General features: G+C 53.1%; 1 protein-coding gene across 2 annotated transcripts in view; it reads left to right on the plus strand.

Moving 5' to 3' along the window:
- Positions 1 to 1,236: 1,236 nt before the first annotated feature.
- Positions 1,237 to 15,723, plus strand: part of TOM1 (target of myb1 membrane trafficking protein) — a 36,753-nt gene continuing 22,266 nt past the window's right edge. The window contains exon 1 of one of the 2 annotated variants that reach the window (XM_078076521.1): positions 1,237 to 1,494. In XM_078076521.1, the coding sequence (XP_077932647.1) occupies positions 1,443 to 1,494 (52 nt within the window). In that variant the 5' untranslated portion in view covers positions 1,237 to 1,442. The remainder of the gene's footprint in view (positions 1,495 to 15,723) is intronic. The other variant, XM_036100211.2, reaches the window with a different exon arrangement.

The following is a 15,723-nucleotide window of genomic DNA, read 5'->3' on the forward strand; positions in this document are numbered from 1 at the left end:
CTGTCTCTCAAATAAAATCTTTGAAAATAAATAAATTTTCATATATTAGTCACCATGCTAGACAACAGTGGTGAGCAAAGTAGACAGTATCCCAGCCCTCACAGAGTAGCTAGACTAGTGGGGAGAAGGGTATTTATGAATAGGTCTCATGAGCATTATTAAAACACTTCAAAGCGCAGGAGTACAAGACTTCCATAAAGTTCTTATACTGTACAGTAGTAAAGTTATCAGCCCCTGTGGCTGCTCAAACAAGGTAACATAAGGAAGTGATTACGTTTTAATTTAGGTTCTCCTTCATCCTAACTTTGTACAATTTACTAGCCTTTCTAATTAAAATCACAATTACTGTGATCAATTAAATATGAAAGCACTCTGCAGTAGCCCAGACTACCAAAGCAGTGGTTATTGTATCTTTTGGACTACATATGATCAAAAAAAAAAACATAATAGGTCAGATCTGATCTAATGTGTGGGTGAAATATCTAAAACCTGGTACATAGGAAGGTTGAAGAAGATACTAGAATCCTAGAACTAGGAAAGGCCTTTGAGAGTCAAAATTTGTAACTTGGGGTCTACTGCTGTACTTCGGGGACCCCAGAAAGTCCCTGAAGTTAAATTGTATCTCTGCCCTTTTTTCTTCAGAAAGGTTGGTGGTTTTCTTCAAGTTCTCAAAGGAGCCTGTGACCTAAAAAAAAAAAAAAAAAAAAAGGTGTACAGTCCTTGATCTAATTCCAGCATCCGGAAAAAATGGAAGCTCGCTGTCTGAATCACACAGTAAATGGTAGAGATGAGTCCCAGGCCCCACTTATGACTACATCTGGGTGCTTTCTGCCACTCCGGGCTCTAGCCCATTCTCGCTGCAGGTCACTGAGTGGGTTCTGTCAAGGGATAGCAATCCCCTGGTGCTGGCTTCCAATTTGAGATAAGCGAATGCGGGCTGCAAGCAGCGTGCATCTTGCCACCGGGAGGCCCGGACATCAGATGGGAAGAGCTCTACCAGGGCAGGGAGACAACAGGCCAGAGATGCTGTCAACCCCAGCGATGGGGGCGTAGTCTAGTGAGGTCACTAGAGTGAGAACTGATCTGAGCTTGCTGTGTAACCTTACCCAAGTCATTTCCCTGCTCTACGACTCTGACAGCAGCGCCCTTAAAAAAAACACTGGGGCGTGGCTTGGAGAGGCCACGCCCCCAGATCCGCCCAGCCCTACGCTGTGCGCGATGTCCGCAGATGCCGAGTGAGTGGCAGTGAGGTCATCGCCCTCCGACTCCGGGCACCCGACCCTCCACGTCAGGGGTGGGGCCTGTGGCCGCGCTCGACTCCCTACGCCCCGCCTCCACGGACGCCTCCTCGCGGACCTTCCGGCACGTCACGTGACGGGTCGGCGTCGCTGGCGGTTGCTGTCAGCTGATTCCCCGGGTTGGTGGCTGGGGCAGCCGCAGCGATGGACTTTCTCCTGGGGAATCCGTTCAGCTCTCCGGTGGGACAGCGCATCGGTGAGTCCCCGGAGCCCCAGCTAGCCCCGCCGCAGGGCCCTGCACCCGGCCTCAGTCTCCCGTGGCCCCTCCAGATCCCAAACCACCCTCTGGAGGGAGGCTGGGAGGGGAACGAGGCTGGCGTGTCTCTCCCCGACCTGGCCCCGCCCAGCCTCCCGCCTACCTTGATTGACAAAAGCTACGGTCCATTAGGAAGCCTGGACTTGTAATGGATGCCTACGCCAGCCAATAGCTAAAGAGAGAGGGCGGGTCCGGGCGGTTGCGGCTCAGCCAATGTGTGGCTGCTGGGGTCGGTGAATCCAGGGAGAAAGTTTTGGGGGTGGAAGGGGCTGCGTGGTTTTACCGTTTTGGGGACCCTGGCCTGTCTCCTTCGTCGCCTCCCCAGCCCGGAGCTTGGCGCCTGGGCTCTTGCCTACTCCCTCCTGGCTCGCCGCGCTCTCGGGACACGGATACCGGAGAAGGGCTATAAGTCCCTTCTCTCAGGACCAGGAGACCGGGGCTTGGCGTCTGGGCCGGCCACTTGTGGGGACGGGGACAGGCAACCCTGCTACTCCCGGGGCCCGGCCGGACGCTGGCGAACCTGCCAGACCAGCAGCAGGTCGACCGCACGGTCGCAGACTCCTCGAGCTGGAAGTGATCTCAGGAACCACCTAATTCCGCCTCCCTCGTTTCTCAGTAGACGGGTGGGCCAAGCACCCTGGCGGGAGGCACAGACTCGCTGAGAGCCCGGGTCTCCTGGCTCTCCTGCCCCCTGTTGATGGGAGACTGACTAGCTCTGTGACGTTGCCTCCTCCCTGTTTCCTCACTGTAATTAGGGGTATATTAATGGTCCCTGCTTCCGTGGGGTTGTTGTGAAGGTTCAGCTCGCTAATAATTGTAAAGTACTCAGAACCGTGCCTGGCACATGGCCCTGCTATATAAAAGAAAGTGGTAATATTTATCCGCATTGTTACTGAGATACCACCAAGTGAGGGTCGGGAATCCCTGGAAATAGCTGGGCGGAGGGTTTCATAGGTACTCCTTGTGGTGCACCAACAGAGGGAAGAACCACAGGCCCTGGCCCAAACAGCCAGCACTTCCCCAGGGGCAGTCTGGATGTGCCTCCTCGAATTAGGAGACTGTGGCCATTACTGTGAAATTCTTCCTTCATCCTCTTGATGGCCTTTAGCATTCAGTCCAGACTGGAAAAATTGGAACTTTTAGACGTTCTTTCCTTTCTTACTGTCTTGGAAGCCAAACCTCACTTAACTGTCAACCCAGGTCTGCAATGTAATCAGCGCCATGGCTGTCTGTGGCTCTTCTGAGGTTTTGTAATCAAATTTGTCCAAAGGGGGGTGGGGGGAAGTCCAGGATTTATTTACAGCCAGAAAGCTCCTGGACCAGAGAGGGGAGGCTGCTCTCTGAGGAACACCCTCCCAGCTCCTGGCCACCCACACCCCGCAATGAGTCATTGTATTGGAGCTGAAAAGAGAAAGCGGCTCTTCCCTCATCTTTATTTCTCCAACAACAGGTACCGCTCTTTCATCACATGCCAAGTTGGAGACTTCTTACTTCTTACCTTCAAAGTCAGCCACATTTTCTGAACCTTTCTAGAAAAGCTCACCTGAGCTCTGGGCCTTAGTTTGTCAAAGAAAACAGCTTCTCTTCTTATCCTGACGGTTGCCTGTTTGTCACAAGAAATACTCTGCCCAGAGAAAATGCTACTAAGTTATAATAGCTTAGATCCCAAACAAAATTTTACTACTGAAGGGGTCTTTACCCTAGGGGTCTTCTAACTCAGGGTTCTCCTCAGAATTCCCTGGAAGACTTGTTAAAGACAGATGGCTGGGCCCCACCCCCAGAGTTTCTGACTCTAGGTTCTGGAGTGAGCCCTAGACTATGCATTACTAACAAATTCCCAGGAGAGACTAATGCCACTGAATTGGAAACCACATGTTGAAAAGCTCCATTCTAGCCCATCCCCTTCATTTTACGCAGGAGAAGACTCTGACTCACCCAAGCCCCCAGTGAATTGGTAGTGAAGCTGTGATGAACTCCCCAGAACCTATGAAATTATGAAATTTGAACCAAAGCTGAAGAGGCTCTAAAAGTAGAATTAAATGAAGAATAGCTGCCATTTGAGTAAATGCCGTCAGTATTCTTTTTTTTTTTTTTTTAAAGGAGATGAGTCTTTTTTTTTTAAGATTTTGTTTCAGAGAGTGAGAGAGAGAGAGCACAAGAGGGGCTAGGGTCAGAGGGAGAAGCAGACTTCCTGCTGAGCAGGCAGCCTGACGTAGGACTCGATCCCAGGACCCTGGGATCATGACCTGAGCTGAAGGGCAGACACTTAACTGACTGAGCCACCCAGGCGCCTTGCCTTCAGTAGTCCATATGTTTTAAACAAAGAGATGGAAGGACTGCTGATTGGCTGTGATTATTGATGACCTAGTAGTTCTATAAGCTGTAGGAGTAAAAGAATCTCCAGGCTGCGGACTCCATCCCCTTTATTGCAAGTAGGGCCCTGTAGAGTTGGCCTCCCTGAGCACAGAGAGTTCCAGTGATGCTCATCAGGGGTGAGTGTCACTCAACTCACAAAGCCCACATCTTCCCACACACCCAAGCACCTTTCTGTTTGCTGCTCCCTCTCCCCGGCATGCCTGCTCCAGTGTGCATCCTTCAAAGCTCAGGCTCTGTCACCTCCTCCCTGAGGCCTTCCCTGACCCCTTTCCTGACCCCTTCAGATCCAGCCATTGCTTTCGTGCCCTTGCATCTCCCCCGCTCCTCAGGCTTCTTCACTCTCTGCCTTTGGGCCCTGAGCCTCCACTTCCTCCTGGCTGGAACGGTGGCTACAAGAGCATCCACCACCTCTCCAGGTGGTGGTGAGAATGAAGCAAGCCGCCCTCCACCCTCCCCGGGAGTGCCTGGCACATTGTGAGTGTGCAGGAAACATTAGCTCTTGCTGTCCTCACCATTGTTTTTATTATTTCCACCATCGCACGCTAACAGAGCACTGTCCCATTCTATTAGTACTTGTGCATGTGTGTCTCCCCAGCTAGACTAGACTTCCTGAGAACAGGGACTGGACCCCACTGGTCAGGACCCTCAGCACCTGGCATGGTCCCGGGCCCATAATAGGAGGGAAGAAAGGAGAAAAAGAAAGTAACATCCTGGGAGCAAATACCATGGGCCACGGACCATGCGTGGTTATTAATATTCACGGTGACGCTGCAAGGTTTTGCTGTTTTTTCCATTTCACCAAAAGTAAGTGTGAGGGAACATATCATTTCACAGTTACTTGGGGTCGGGATCCAGACCCAGGTTTCTCTGGCTCAGAGCCCCTGTCCTCTCCTACCCCTCACCACGCTGTATCTGGCTGATCGGTGCCTATTTGGAATTCACATTAGTCCAGCCCTCCAAGTTCCACAGTCTCTGCTCTACCCACAGATTAGCTTTGCTGATGATCACGTGCACGTGAGTCCATGCCACTGCCAGGTCACTCAGCCTTATCGTTCAGTAGGAGAGCTTCCCAAGTGCAGCAGCCTGTGGCTGAAAGGATGCCAGATCATTAGAACGAGGTGGTATTGACACAGCTCTCTCCTTGCAAGGATTTCAAAACCCTTTCCAGTATCCTCTGAGGACACATCCTAAGGGTTGTTTTATAGACAGATGTCAGAAGGCAACCCAAGAAGCGCATGGCCCGTTTCTGACTGTCAGCTCAGCCCTGGCGCTTTGAGTTAGAGACCCGACTGACTCAGAAAGCACACTGCACGCGACAGATGCTGTCAACATGGGCAGTCCCCGAGGACCAGCTCCCAGGGCTTGGGCTGGAGGTGGTGGCTGCTGGATGACGGGAGAGCTCTGCGCCTAGGGCCAAGCCCTGGGATGGACGGGAGAGGGGAAGAAGTCAGGCAGAGCTGCCCTTGGGGATCCACAAAGGCCAAGCCAGGGGAGCCACAGGAAGGAATCGTAGAGGGGAGACCCCAGGTGTTAGTAGAGGGAACACCGCGGGCCTTCTGGAGGGCCATTTTGGGAGTGATGAGCTGGAAACTGGCCGCCCAAGCGACGTCGTTAAGGGAACGGCGAGCTGGGAGGCAGGAGACCTGGGCCCAGCTCCAGTTCTGCTCCTACCTATGGCACGTCCCCCTCGCCGTTGCCCGTAGCCTGCCTGCAACGTGCTGCCGTTTTCCCTTTCCTTCCAGAGCACTGAGGAGGAACAGCCGAGGGAACGGAGGAGGACGGGGAAGGGTGGACCCTAGAGAGAAGAAAGGAACCAATGGCCTCAAGAGGAGTGGTAGAGTGACTCCACAGACTTGGAGGGCAGAGAGCGACATCACCAGAGGGGAGCTCAGGGTCAGCACACACAGCCCCAGCCCTTTGCATCGGTGTTGCTTGCTCTCCACCGCTGGAGGGGCGAAGGTAGAGGCTGGAGGGAGGGAGGCTGTAAGGAGGATTCCCACAGTGGCTGCCAAGAAGGACTAGACCAGGATTTGCAAACTTTCTGGAAGGGGCCAGAAAGTGAATGTTTACGGCTCTGTGGGCCTGTGGAGTCTGTTGTGATTGCTCAGCTCTGCCGCTCTACCGGAAAAGCAGCATAGACTGTGTGTAGGTGAATGGGCAAGGCTGTGTTCCATTTGGACTGTTTGTGGGCACTAAAATGTGAATTTCATATCATTTTCACATGCCATGAAATGATATTATTTGGATTCGTTTTCAGCCATTTAAAAATGTGAAAACCATTCTTAGCCTTTGGGCCATACAAAAGCAGACTTAACTGGCACGTGCGTTCATAGTTCGCCACCCTGGATCAGACCAGCTGGCCAGATGCAGAATGATGGAAGGCAGTGTTCCTCAGAGTGGGATCCCAGAGAACCCCAAGTCACAGATGCCTGAGGATGCTCCAGCACTGGGCCTCCCAAGTCTAAATCCCTCCTACTTCCCAGAGTGTGCCCTTCGGGGCGTGGGGGGTAGAGGGCTCATGTCTTAAAGCTCTGGGTCCCTGCTCTCTAAGTGCTAGAACCAGCTGAGAGCCCAAGTCTCTGTCTTGAGGACAACAGGGAATGATGTCTAGAAAGGGCTTTGGGTCAACTGGGGCTACATAGTAAGGCATCCAGGATGAGCTCTTGAGTCACACCAGATGGTCTGAGTCCTGGTTCAGCCTCCACCGGCTTTGTTACCTGGGGCGAGTTACATAACCTCCCTGTTCTTCAGTTTCACATCTGTAAAATAAGAATTTTTTTACACGTTATCACTTGGGGTTGCCATTTTCCTGTGTTGGGCAGCATGCAGCCCAGGGCCTGCCAGGCAGTAAGTGTCCGTAGCTGTCAGCCGCTGCGATTTCTTTACTGGTGTTATCCTCGTTGCTGGGGCATAGTCTAAATTATGACAGAGCCAAGGTATCAACCCAGGGCTGTGGCTCTGGTGTTGGTCTTGCTCTCCCTGGGTGATGAGCAGTCACTGGCTGGTGGCAGCCACATTCATAGACAGGTCAGGTTTCAGGCTGTGGGGTGGATCCCATTCTTCCTTGGGAATTAAAGCCTTTGCCTGACCCTGCGGATAGAACTGGTGAATAGGTTTTGTTCCCTCGCTGAGCTCAAAGAAATAAGAATAAAGTGCCGGATTTCCGCTCTTCTGGTTTTAGAAAAAAACGAAAAACAAAACCTTCAGTGTCTTCTAATTAGCTTGGGACCATTCCCCCCCCCACCCCCCCACCCCCATGAGAAACAGGGATTCAGGACAAGTTAACTCTTTACCTTCTTACCAAGGAGGTCTCTCTCTAGGCTAGCACTCTGCAGACTTTTGTCCCTTATGCACCACCTTTGTGGTTTATATCTGCCCTGTGCCACCTTTCATTTTATTTTCATAGGGTTTTCCTTTTATTGGCTCACCATTGTTAATATGACCTCATCCTGTGTAATTATATCCGTGAAATCATGAAGGAATTCGTGTTTGTTTTTCTCATCCACGTTCAAGTAAATACACAACTCTAACAATGTCCAAGTTGGCCCGTGAGCCCACCTGATGTGATCCTGCGTAGCACCTTCTGGTCACTCCGATGACAGCAGTGTGAACAGGGTCAGAGCTTGGATCCTGCATCAGGAGATCTGGTGTCAGCACCAGCTCTGCCCTTTCCTGGCCCTTTCTGTGCCCCCCAGGCAAGTGACGAAACCTCTGAGAGACCCCTGCCTCCGCAAACGGGGAAGGTGGAGGAGGGAAGGGAAGAGCCAGGGACAAGGGCGAGAGGAGAAGAGAACGGAGCCCTCCAGACTGCGTGAGGCTGAGACCTGCAGAATCTCAGAACAAACAGAGGTGTCCCCTGTTCAGTGGGAACTTGTTGGCGTTGAGGCAGTATAAACCTGGGGTGGTTAACTTTATGTGTCAACTTGGCCGGGCCATGATATCCACAGATATTTGGTCAAACATTATTCTAGATGTTTCTGTGAAGGTATTTTTCAAATGAGATCAGTAGACTTTGAGTAAAGCAGATGATCCTCCATAGTGTGGGTGCGCTTTGTCTAATTAAGTGACGGTTTTGATAGAAGAAAGATGGCTTCCCCAGGTGAGGGAATTCCACCAGCAGACAGCCTTTGGACTCGAGCTGCCTCTGTTCCCCGGGTGTCCAGCCTGCTGGCCTGCCCTGCAGACTTTGAACTTACCAAGCCTCCACACTCACAGGAGCCAATCCAATAAAATTAATTTCTCTCAGTAGGTAAAGAGAGATGAGAGAAAGAAGGACTGAGGGAGGGGAGAGGGTGTCGTCAGTAACGTCTTTTACACTCACAAGTTGGAGGAGGGAAAAAGAATGTCACAGGCACTTTGGCCAGCCACGTCAAGCCTCTGCTTTTACGGCCTTGGCTCCTCTTACCTGGACAGTTTTACCAAACCCTCCTCCTCGTAACCGAAACTGTTCTTCAGTTAGCTATTGTAGTTAGCTACATCAACTTTAAAAGTGTGGGTTGCAGAAGTAATGCCCTCTCAAGGTATTTTAGAGTTCCTCTTGTGGCCTGTGGTTAGAGTGGCAGGAGAGAGGGAGCCACGGTTTTGAGGAAGGACGGCTCAGCAACTTAGGAAACTGGTAGAACTTTCCATGCTGGGTCTGGAGAGACTTGTTCATTTGGAGTGTAGGCCTCAAGACAGTTTGCTGGCCGAGAAAAAATGGCTTCTGCATGTATGTGATTTAAAAATCTAATTTGTATGGGGCGCCTGGGTGGCTCAGTTGGATAAGCATCCTCTTGATCTCCACTCCGGTCTTGCTCTCAGGGTCATGAGTTCAAGCCCCATGATGGGCTCCATGCTGGATGTGGAGCCTACTTAAAAAAAATTAAAAAAATCCATTTTGTGGAGTGCTTGAAATTTTCAAACATTTTTTTATTGACATTTTTGTAGTTGATAACGTTTGTTTTCATGATCACTGTGTGCTAGGATGCAAAGCACTTGAAATGCATTCTCTCACTTCCTCCTCACACAATCCTGGAAGGTGAATGTTTTCTTTATCCCCATTCTGCAGGGGACAAACTGAGGTACAGAGAGTTTAAGGAATTCATTCAGGATGGGGGCTCCTGGCTGGCTCAGTCGGTAGTGCATGCGATGCTTGATCTCGGGGTCATGAGTTCAAGCCCCACGTTAGGTGTAGAGTTTACTCAAATAAGTAAATAAGTGAATAAATATATATATATATTTTTTTTAAGAAAGGGGAATTCATTCAGGGTCCCACAGCCAGTGAGTCGGGACTTAAAGTGGGATTTGTCTTTGTCCAGATCCCACTCTTCTAACTTTTTCGCCTCATTGCTTCCCCTTAGAATTGGAAGGAGGGTGCTGGGTTTCCTTTTGAGTGAAAATGTCTGCGTCCATCTGGAATGATTTTATTTGTAATGGCTCTTTCTATAGTTCTCCCCCACCCCCATCATTAGCATATTGCTTTCATCCTCATGCTTGTCACTTGTCCCTGTGTGGCAGGAGGCGCAGGTGAAGGGGCCAGCTGCCCTGCCCCTCTTATCAGGGGAGCAGAACCTTCCTCAGGAGCTGGCCAGACCTGCGTCACCTGGCCACTTCTAGCTGCAGGGGAAACTAGAAAAGCTAAGTGCTGTGGCCAGTGGAGAATGAGTGCCTTTCACAAGGACAAATTCTGTAGGAGTCAGCTCCACAAGGTGGAATTAATAAATATCTCACATAGTCACAGAGTGCGTTAATACAAATACAGTATCCAGTGTGGGCAGGTGAGTGAGTTCCCATGCTGCATTTCCAGAAGGACTGGTGAGCTGGCCTGCACCCCAGTGGATCAGTCAGAATGGCAAGGCTCTAGAGATCACGTCTAGGGTGGCATGGTTGCAGGGACTGAGGACGTTAGTGTAGAGGACAGATTAAGGGGGGACGTGGCACTTCTTAAAAATATTCAAAGGAGGGGCGCCTCGGTGGCTCAGTCGGTTAAGCCACTGGCTCTTGATTTTGGCTCAGGTCATGATCTTGGGGTCGTGAGATCGAGCCCCATGTTGGGCTCCTCGCAGAGTTTGCTGGAGATTCTCCCTCTCCTTCCCTCTGCCCCTGCCCCTGCTCAAGCACATGCGCGCTCACTCTCTCTCTAAAACAAATAAATAAATCTTTTAAAAAAATACTCAGAGGACTGCCAGTTGGGAGAAAGATTAAGATTCTACACAGTATCTACTAAGGGATCAATGGAGGCTGAAGGGTGGGAGTATTTCATTTAAATTAAAATGTTAAAAAGGTTTATTATCCTGGTGTGTATGACCTCATCCTTCATTCAGTTAGTTATTCAGCAAACACGTACCACAGGTTTATCAGGGGCCAGGTTCCGTCTGATGTACCGAATTCCTGAGCCATAATCATCTCCACCCTTGAGCTCACAGCCTAATGGGAGAGACAGAAACAAAGAAATCGATTCTGTAGTTATTTTAACAGCCCCACAAGCAGAACTTAACAGTTGGGGCCTGTGCAAAATGCTGTTGGCCCCAGGAGGGAAGGAGCAGGCCCTCTAGGGGGTCAGGGCAGGCTCCGCATGGTGACCTTAAGCTGGGCTTAGGAGCATGATTTAAGGTGGGGAGGCAGACAGGAGCACATTCCTGGAAGGGGGACAAGCTCACAGCACAGAGCCCTGAAGGAGCAGGACCCGGGCGTGTGGACAGAAGGCCTGAGTCGGGTCTCCACCCCAAGTCCTGCCGCCAAGCCCCGGTGCAGCCCAGCGTAGCTCAGGTCCCACAGCTGAGTCTGGTCTGAAGTTGCAGGGTTGGGGGGACGCCTGAGTGGCTTAGTCGTTAAGCGTCTGCCTTCGGCTCAGGTCATGATCCCAGGGTCCTGGGATCGAGTCCCGCATCGGGCTTCCTGCTCAGCGGGGAGCCTGCTTCTCCCTCTGCCTCTGCTGCTCCCCCTGCTTGTGCTCTCTCTCTGACAAATAAATAAAATCTTTAAAAAAAAATAAAAATCTTGAAGTTGCAGGGTTGGTTTGTTCAACAGTGTCTTTAAACACCCAAGGTGGGGCGCCTGGGTGCCTCAGTCGTTAAGCGTCTGCCTTCAGCTCAGGTCATGATCCCAGGGTCCTGGGATCGAGCCCCGCATCAGGCTCCCTGCTCAGCGGGAGGCCTGCTTCTCCTTCTCCCTCTCCCCCTGCTTGTGTTCCCTCTCTCGCTGTCTTTCTCTCTGTCAAATAAATAAATAAAATCTTTTAAAAAAATAAACAAATACCAAGGTGTTTGTCCTGAGCTTGTCACCTCCTGGGCTCAAGCTGCAGGCACCACCCTGGCTGGCCTCCGAGAAGAGAGGGAAAAAGGTGAAGGGGGAGAAAAGGCTTGCTCCTCCCTGAGTGCCTCTGTGTTCCAGAAGGGATGCCTCTCCCCACCACTGCCCAGCAGACAGCCCTCTTCCCCCCAGGAACCAGAACAGGGTCTCTTGCCCACTTCTGGAGCAGGTGCTGCGAAGGGGAATGGTATTGGCGCTCTGGGCGGGGCAGGGAGGATGGCTGCTGGGTAGACTGCACAGTGTCTGCCGCTGTGGGTCTTGGCACGGGTCCATGCCAGCTTTGAGGATGGGCCATCCTGGGCTGCTGGCATATTTCCCTCTACCTCAGCAGCCTCACCTTTCTCCTCCGGCTGCCTCACTCCCCCTGGGATTTTCTCCCTCCCTCAGGTCACTTCTCCCCAGTGCCTGAGACTGACCTGCAAGCCCCTCTTCTCTCCTCTTCTTCCCGGCATCCTCCGACTATCATTGATTCATTCATTCAGCAAATGCCATTCCTCTCCCAAGAACCTCCTTCTCTCCCCCCCCACCCCCCCACCCCTGCCGCCCAGCCCAATGCCTTGTGCTCTGTGCTCAGCTCAGACCTTTCCTATTCCCTCTGCAGGTGTTCACCCCTGCCTCCTGGCTCTCCAGCACCCTGAGCTGGCCTCAGTCATGTCACTCTGCTCTGAAAATGTTTGTCTAGCTGCCATCCCTGACCACTTTAGGACCAGGATTCTGTTCTTCATCTTTGCCTCTCTAGCACCTGCCACAGGGCTGGACGAATAATACAGCTCCAAGAATGTTGTGGGAGGGCAGAGAGAAGGATGCGAGGGAGATGGGCGGGAAGAAGGTGTACAGAAAGCAAGTAGAGGGTGGGTGGTGGGATAAGGGGCACTAGGCAGGGGATGGAGGCAGATGGCAGATGGGTAGGGAACAGGGAAGCGAACAGAGGGCGGGTATTACTTACAGCAAATTCCAAACATCGTATCATTTCACTCATAAATATTTCAGTGTATCTCTAAAAGGTAAGGAATCGGATTCTTATTTAAAAACAAACAAACAAGCCTTAGCCACAGTACCAGTGTATAAAAGTATATAAATGTTTTTTAAAACCCCCAAACAGTAAAGCCTAGAAGGAAGTTCCCGGAGGGATCACTGTGGTTCCTTTGAGTGACATGAGAGGGTGGTGTTTCCGATGGAAAGATGGTGTTCAGTAAATGTGGTCTAAACGGAACATGGCTGCGTACGCCCTTGCTGGGCTAGGGTCTCGAAGAGGGCCTATGGGAGCCACTCGAGCTGATCTGCCATGTCATTGTTTTTCTTATCACGGTCAGCTGACTCCTATTTGCATCTCTCTGCCCTGGGTCTGGAACCTGCCCTAGACTGGGTCGGAGCCTAGGGTGGGACCAGGTCTGCAGGTTGTCCGTGCCCTTTAAGGCCATCCCTCACTGCTTACAAGCCACATTTCGTTCAACCTAAGACACCATGGAGAATGAAAAGAAAAAAACTGGCAACTGAGCTCTGGCAGGTCATCGTTTGTAAGAGCCACCCCAATATGAGAGGAGTTCAAAGTGGAAAGGGGGAAGGGAGCTTACAATCAGAGAAACACCGTGTGTGGCATCGGGGCAGGTGGAGCGGGGAGGGAGGGGGCAGGTACTCAGAGCGGAACCAGAGCATCAAAGCAGTCTGAGGGCTGTTGGCCTTCCACAAACACTGAATGAGCCTCTACTCTCCATCCCAGCAGAGGTAGGGCCCTGGTGAGAGAGAGAGGCCCCCAAGAGCTCAGGGCCCGCCCTAGTTGGGTAGAGACGTCCTTGAAGGGCCCGAGCAGAGTGAGAGGTGCAGGGGTTCAGAGCCACACACTCCTGCGCTTCCGGGTGGTGGACCTCAGCTGCCCCCCTCCATGGTAGGGACGGGGGGGAGGTGACCCGAGAGGAGGTCTACTGAGCAGCTTGCACAAGTGGACAGTCAGCGGATGCCAGTCGTTCTGCCACTGTTCCTCCCGGTGTTACTGTCACCATGCGGGATGACAGTGCAGGTCACAGTGACCCAGTCCGCCCGGTTGGCAGATACACTGAGGAGCTGGCACTGGGGTTAGGGCCTTAAAAGATGAGCCGGGATTAGCCGGCTCATTTCCTTCTCTGTGTCGGCACATGCGATCTCCACTACCTTCTGTGCCTCCTGAACACACTCAGTGTTTGTTGTCGTCCAGGCACAGAAGGTAGTGGTAAGAGTAGAGATTTGGTAACCAGACCTCGCTGAGTCTGAATCTCTGCTCTGCAGTGTGTGAGCTGTGTGACTGTGGGCAAGGCACGGACCCCTCTGTGCTCCTCAGTTTATTCATCGTCTTTCTTAAGGGTGTGGTGAGGGGTTAGTGCGAAGTGCTGAGTCCCATACTTGGTGCTTACTGAGTGTCGGGTGAGTATACTGGTGGTGGGGGTTGTCATCATCATCTGTGACGCCGGCGCCCTAGCAGAGGGAAGAAAGGCATGCCAGGCAGAAGCCCAGAGGCAGGCAAGAACAAGGCCCCAGAGGGAGGGGAAGACAGCCAGCTGTGGCCGAGGTCAGTCCCACATGTCCCTCTCCGCCCTGCAGAGTTCAGGTTTTTGACCCTCAGGCAGTTGAGGGGGTGAAGGGACAATTTTTAGATGGAAGAAAGTACTAGTTGGATTTATGTTTGAAGAGAAGAGTGTGGAGGTGACGTCCAGGCCTGGGGGAGGTGACAGGGCCTGACTGAGAGCCGCCACAGTGATGACAGAACTGGGGACAACTCAGAGGTGCGTTGACCAGCTGGAATTCACAGACTTGGTGGCTGTTTGAGCATGCAGGGTGGTGGGGAGAAGGCTCTAGGCTGCTGCCCCCAAGGCTGACGTGGGAGCACATGGTCAGTGGGGTTTGAGTGCGTGGTGCGGAGCACCTGCACACGTGGACTTCTCCAAAGCAGTGGAAGGAGCCGAGAAGGCCACTGTCCTCCAGCTGTTCAGAGCCCCCCCAAGAATGAGCAGGCTGGGACCAGGGGCCTGGAGCTGGCGCATCTTTGGGGGCCACTTTTGCCTGCTCTCGGCCCGGGTCACAGTCACGGTAATTAGCAGTTACTCAGGACTGCTCTTTACCCGAAAAGTCGCAGGGCCTGTGAGGCAGGCCGTCTTATCTCCGTTTCACAGAGGAGAGAACAGAGACTGAGTGGCCTGCGGTCCCCGAGTTAGGACAAGGGGCTAGACTCATCCCACTCCAAAGCCTCTGCCACTGCCCAGCCTGACTGGGCCTGCCACCGCACCAGGCAGACTCTCTGGAGCCTTCCGGAAAGGTGGTGTCTGCACCCAGCCTGACACAGAGAGGACAGGCAGACCGGGGCGGGGGTGGGATGGGGTGGGGTGGGGCGGGGAGGGCCGTGATCCATGGCCATGGCTACAGGACTGCCAGCCCCAGACAGCAGCCCTGCAGCCTGAACCCAGGCGGGGGGGGGGGGGGGGGGGGGGGGTTGGGCGGTGCAGGGTCTGGCAGCCTCAGGAGCTAGGGACGAGAGCAGAGCAGCTGCCCGGGACCTTGGGAGGTTACAACCCCCAGCCCAGAGGGCGGGAAGCCGGTTATCATTCTGGAACTGATGACCAGTGCCAGTGTTTTTCTCCCTCCTTTCCAAAATTGCAAAGCTGAGCTACTTCTGTGGTTCCAAACAAAAACAAAACAGATGTCCCCAGATTCCTGTGCTCCGGGTCCTCCTGCACCCGCCCAGTTCCCGGCCGCTGCCTTCCTCTGGCTTATAAATGCCCCAGCTGCCCCTTACCAGCCTGCTTGCCTTTCCAGAATGCCCTGAATCCCTTCTAAAACCGTAAGGATCCTCCCCCGGGAGAAGCGAGGTGCCCCTCCTTTTCAGGGGTCACTGGGAGGGTCCAGTTGAGGAAGCATCGAAAGGCCTGCTGCTGGAGCCAGGGATCCGGGAGGAGGGGGCAGGAGGACGCTTTTGGGATGGCAGAGCTCCCTGGCCCCTGGTGACCACTGTGTGACCTCCCCGCGTCCCCATTCCCTCACCACTTGGATGAGGGCAGTGATGCACACCGCACGGGGTTGGGAGGATTCAGCTGTGTCCGCGTGTCAGCAGCTCACGGTGCTTGGTCTGTAACTGGGGAGTGAGTGCCCTGCTGCTGAGGACAGGCATGTGGGCCGGGCCGAGGGCCGTGGAGCCTTTGGAGCACTGGGGGCACGAGAGGAGCAGGGTCACTTCCAGGGTTCAGAAAGTTCAGTCTGGGGCAGCAGGGGGCATGGAGGGGGAGGAGCGAGGCCGGATCAGCGGAGGCCGTGGTCTGCGGGGAAGAGGCCAGGCAGAGGCAGACGGCAAGGCGAGAAGGATCAGGTAAGATGGAGAGTCAGGAGCTGGAGGTGGCAGAATATTGTGGCCGGAAGTCTGGCCCACGTGACTGGGGGTCGCCAAGGTGTGGTTTCTGAAGGAGCAGCAGATCCCGCATGTTTGATTAGCACTGTCCCCCCAGACCCTCCAAAATGGAGCGTGGCTCCCTCTGCCCAGAG

Source organism: Halichoerus grypus, chromosome 6, assembly GCF_964656455.1.
Source record: "Halichoerus grypus chromosome 6, mHalGry1.hap1.1, whole genome shotgun sequence".
Lineage (NCBI taxonomy): Eukaryota > Metazoa > Chordata > Mammalia > Carnivora > Phocidae > Halichoerus > Halichoerus grypus.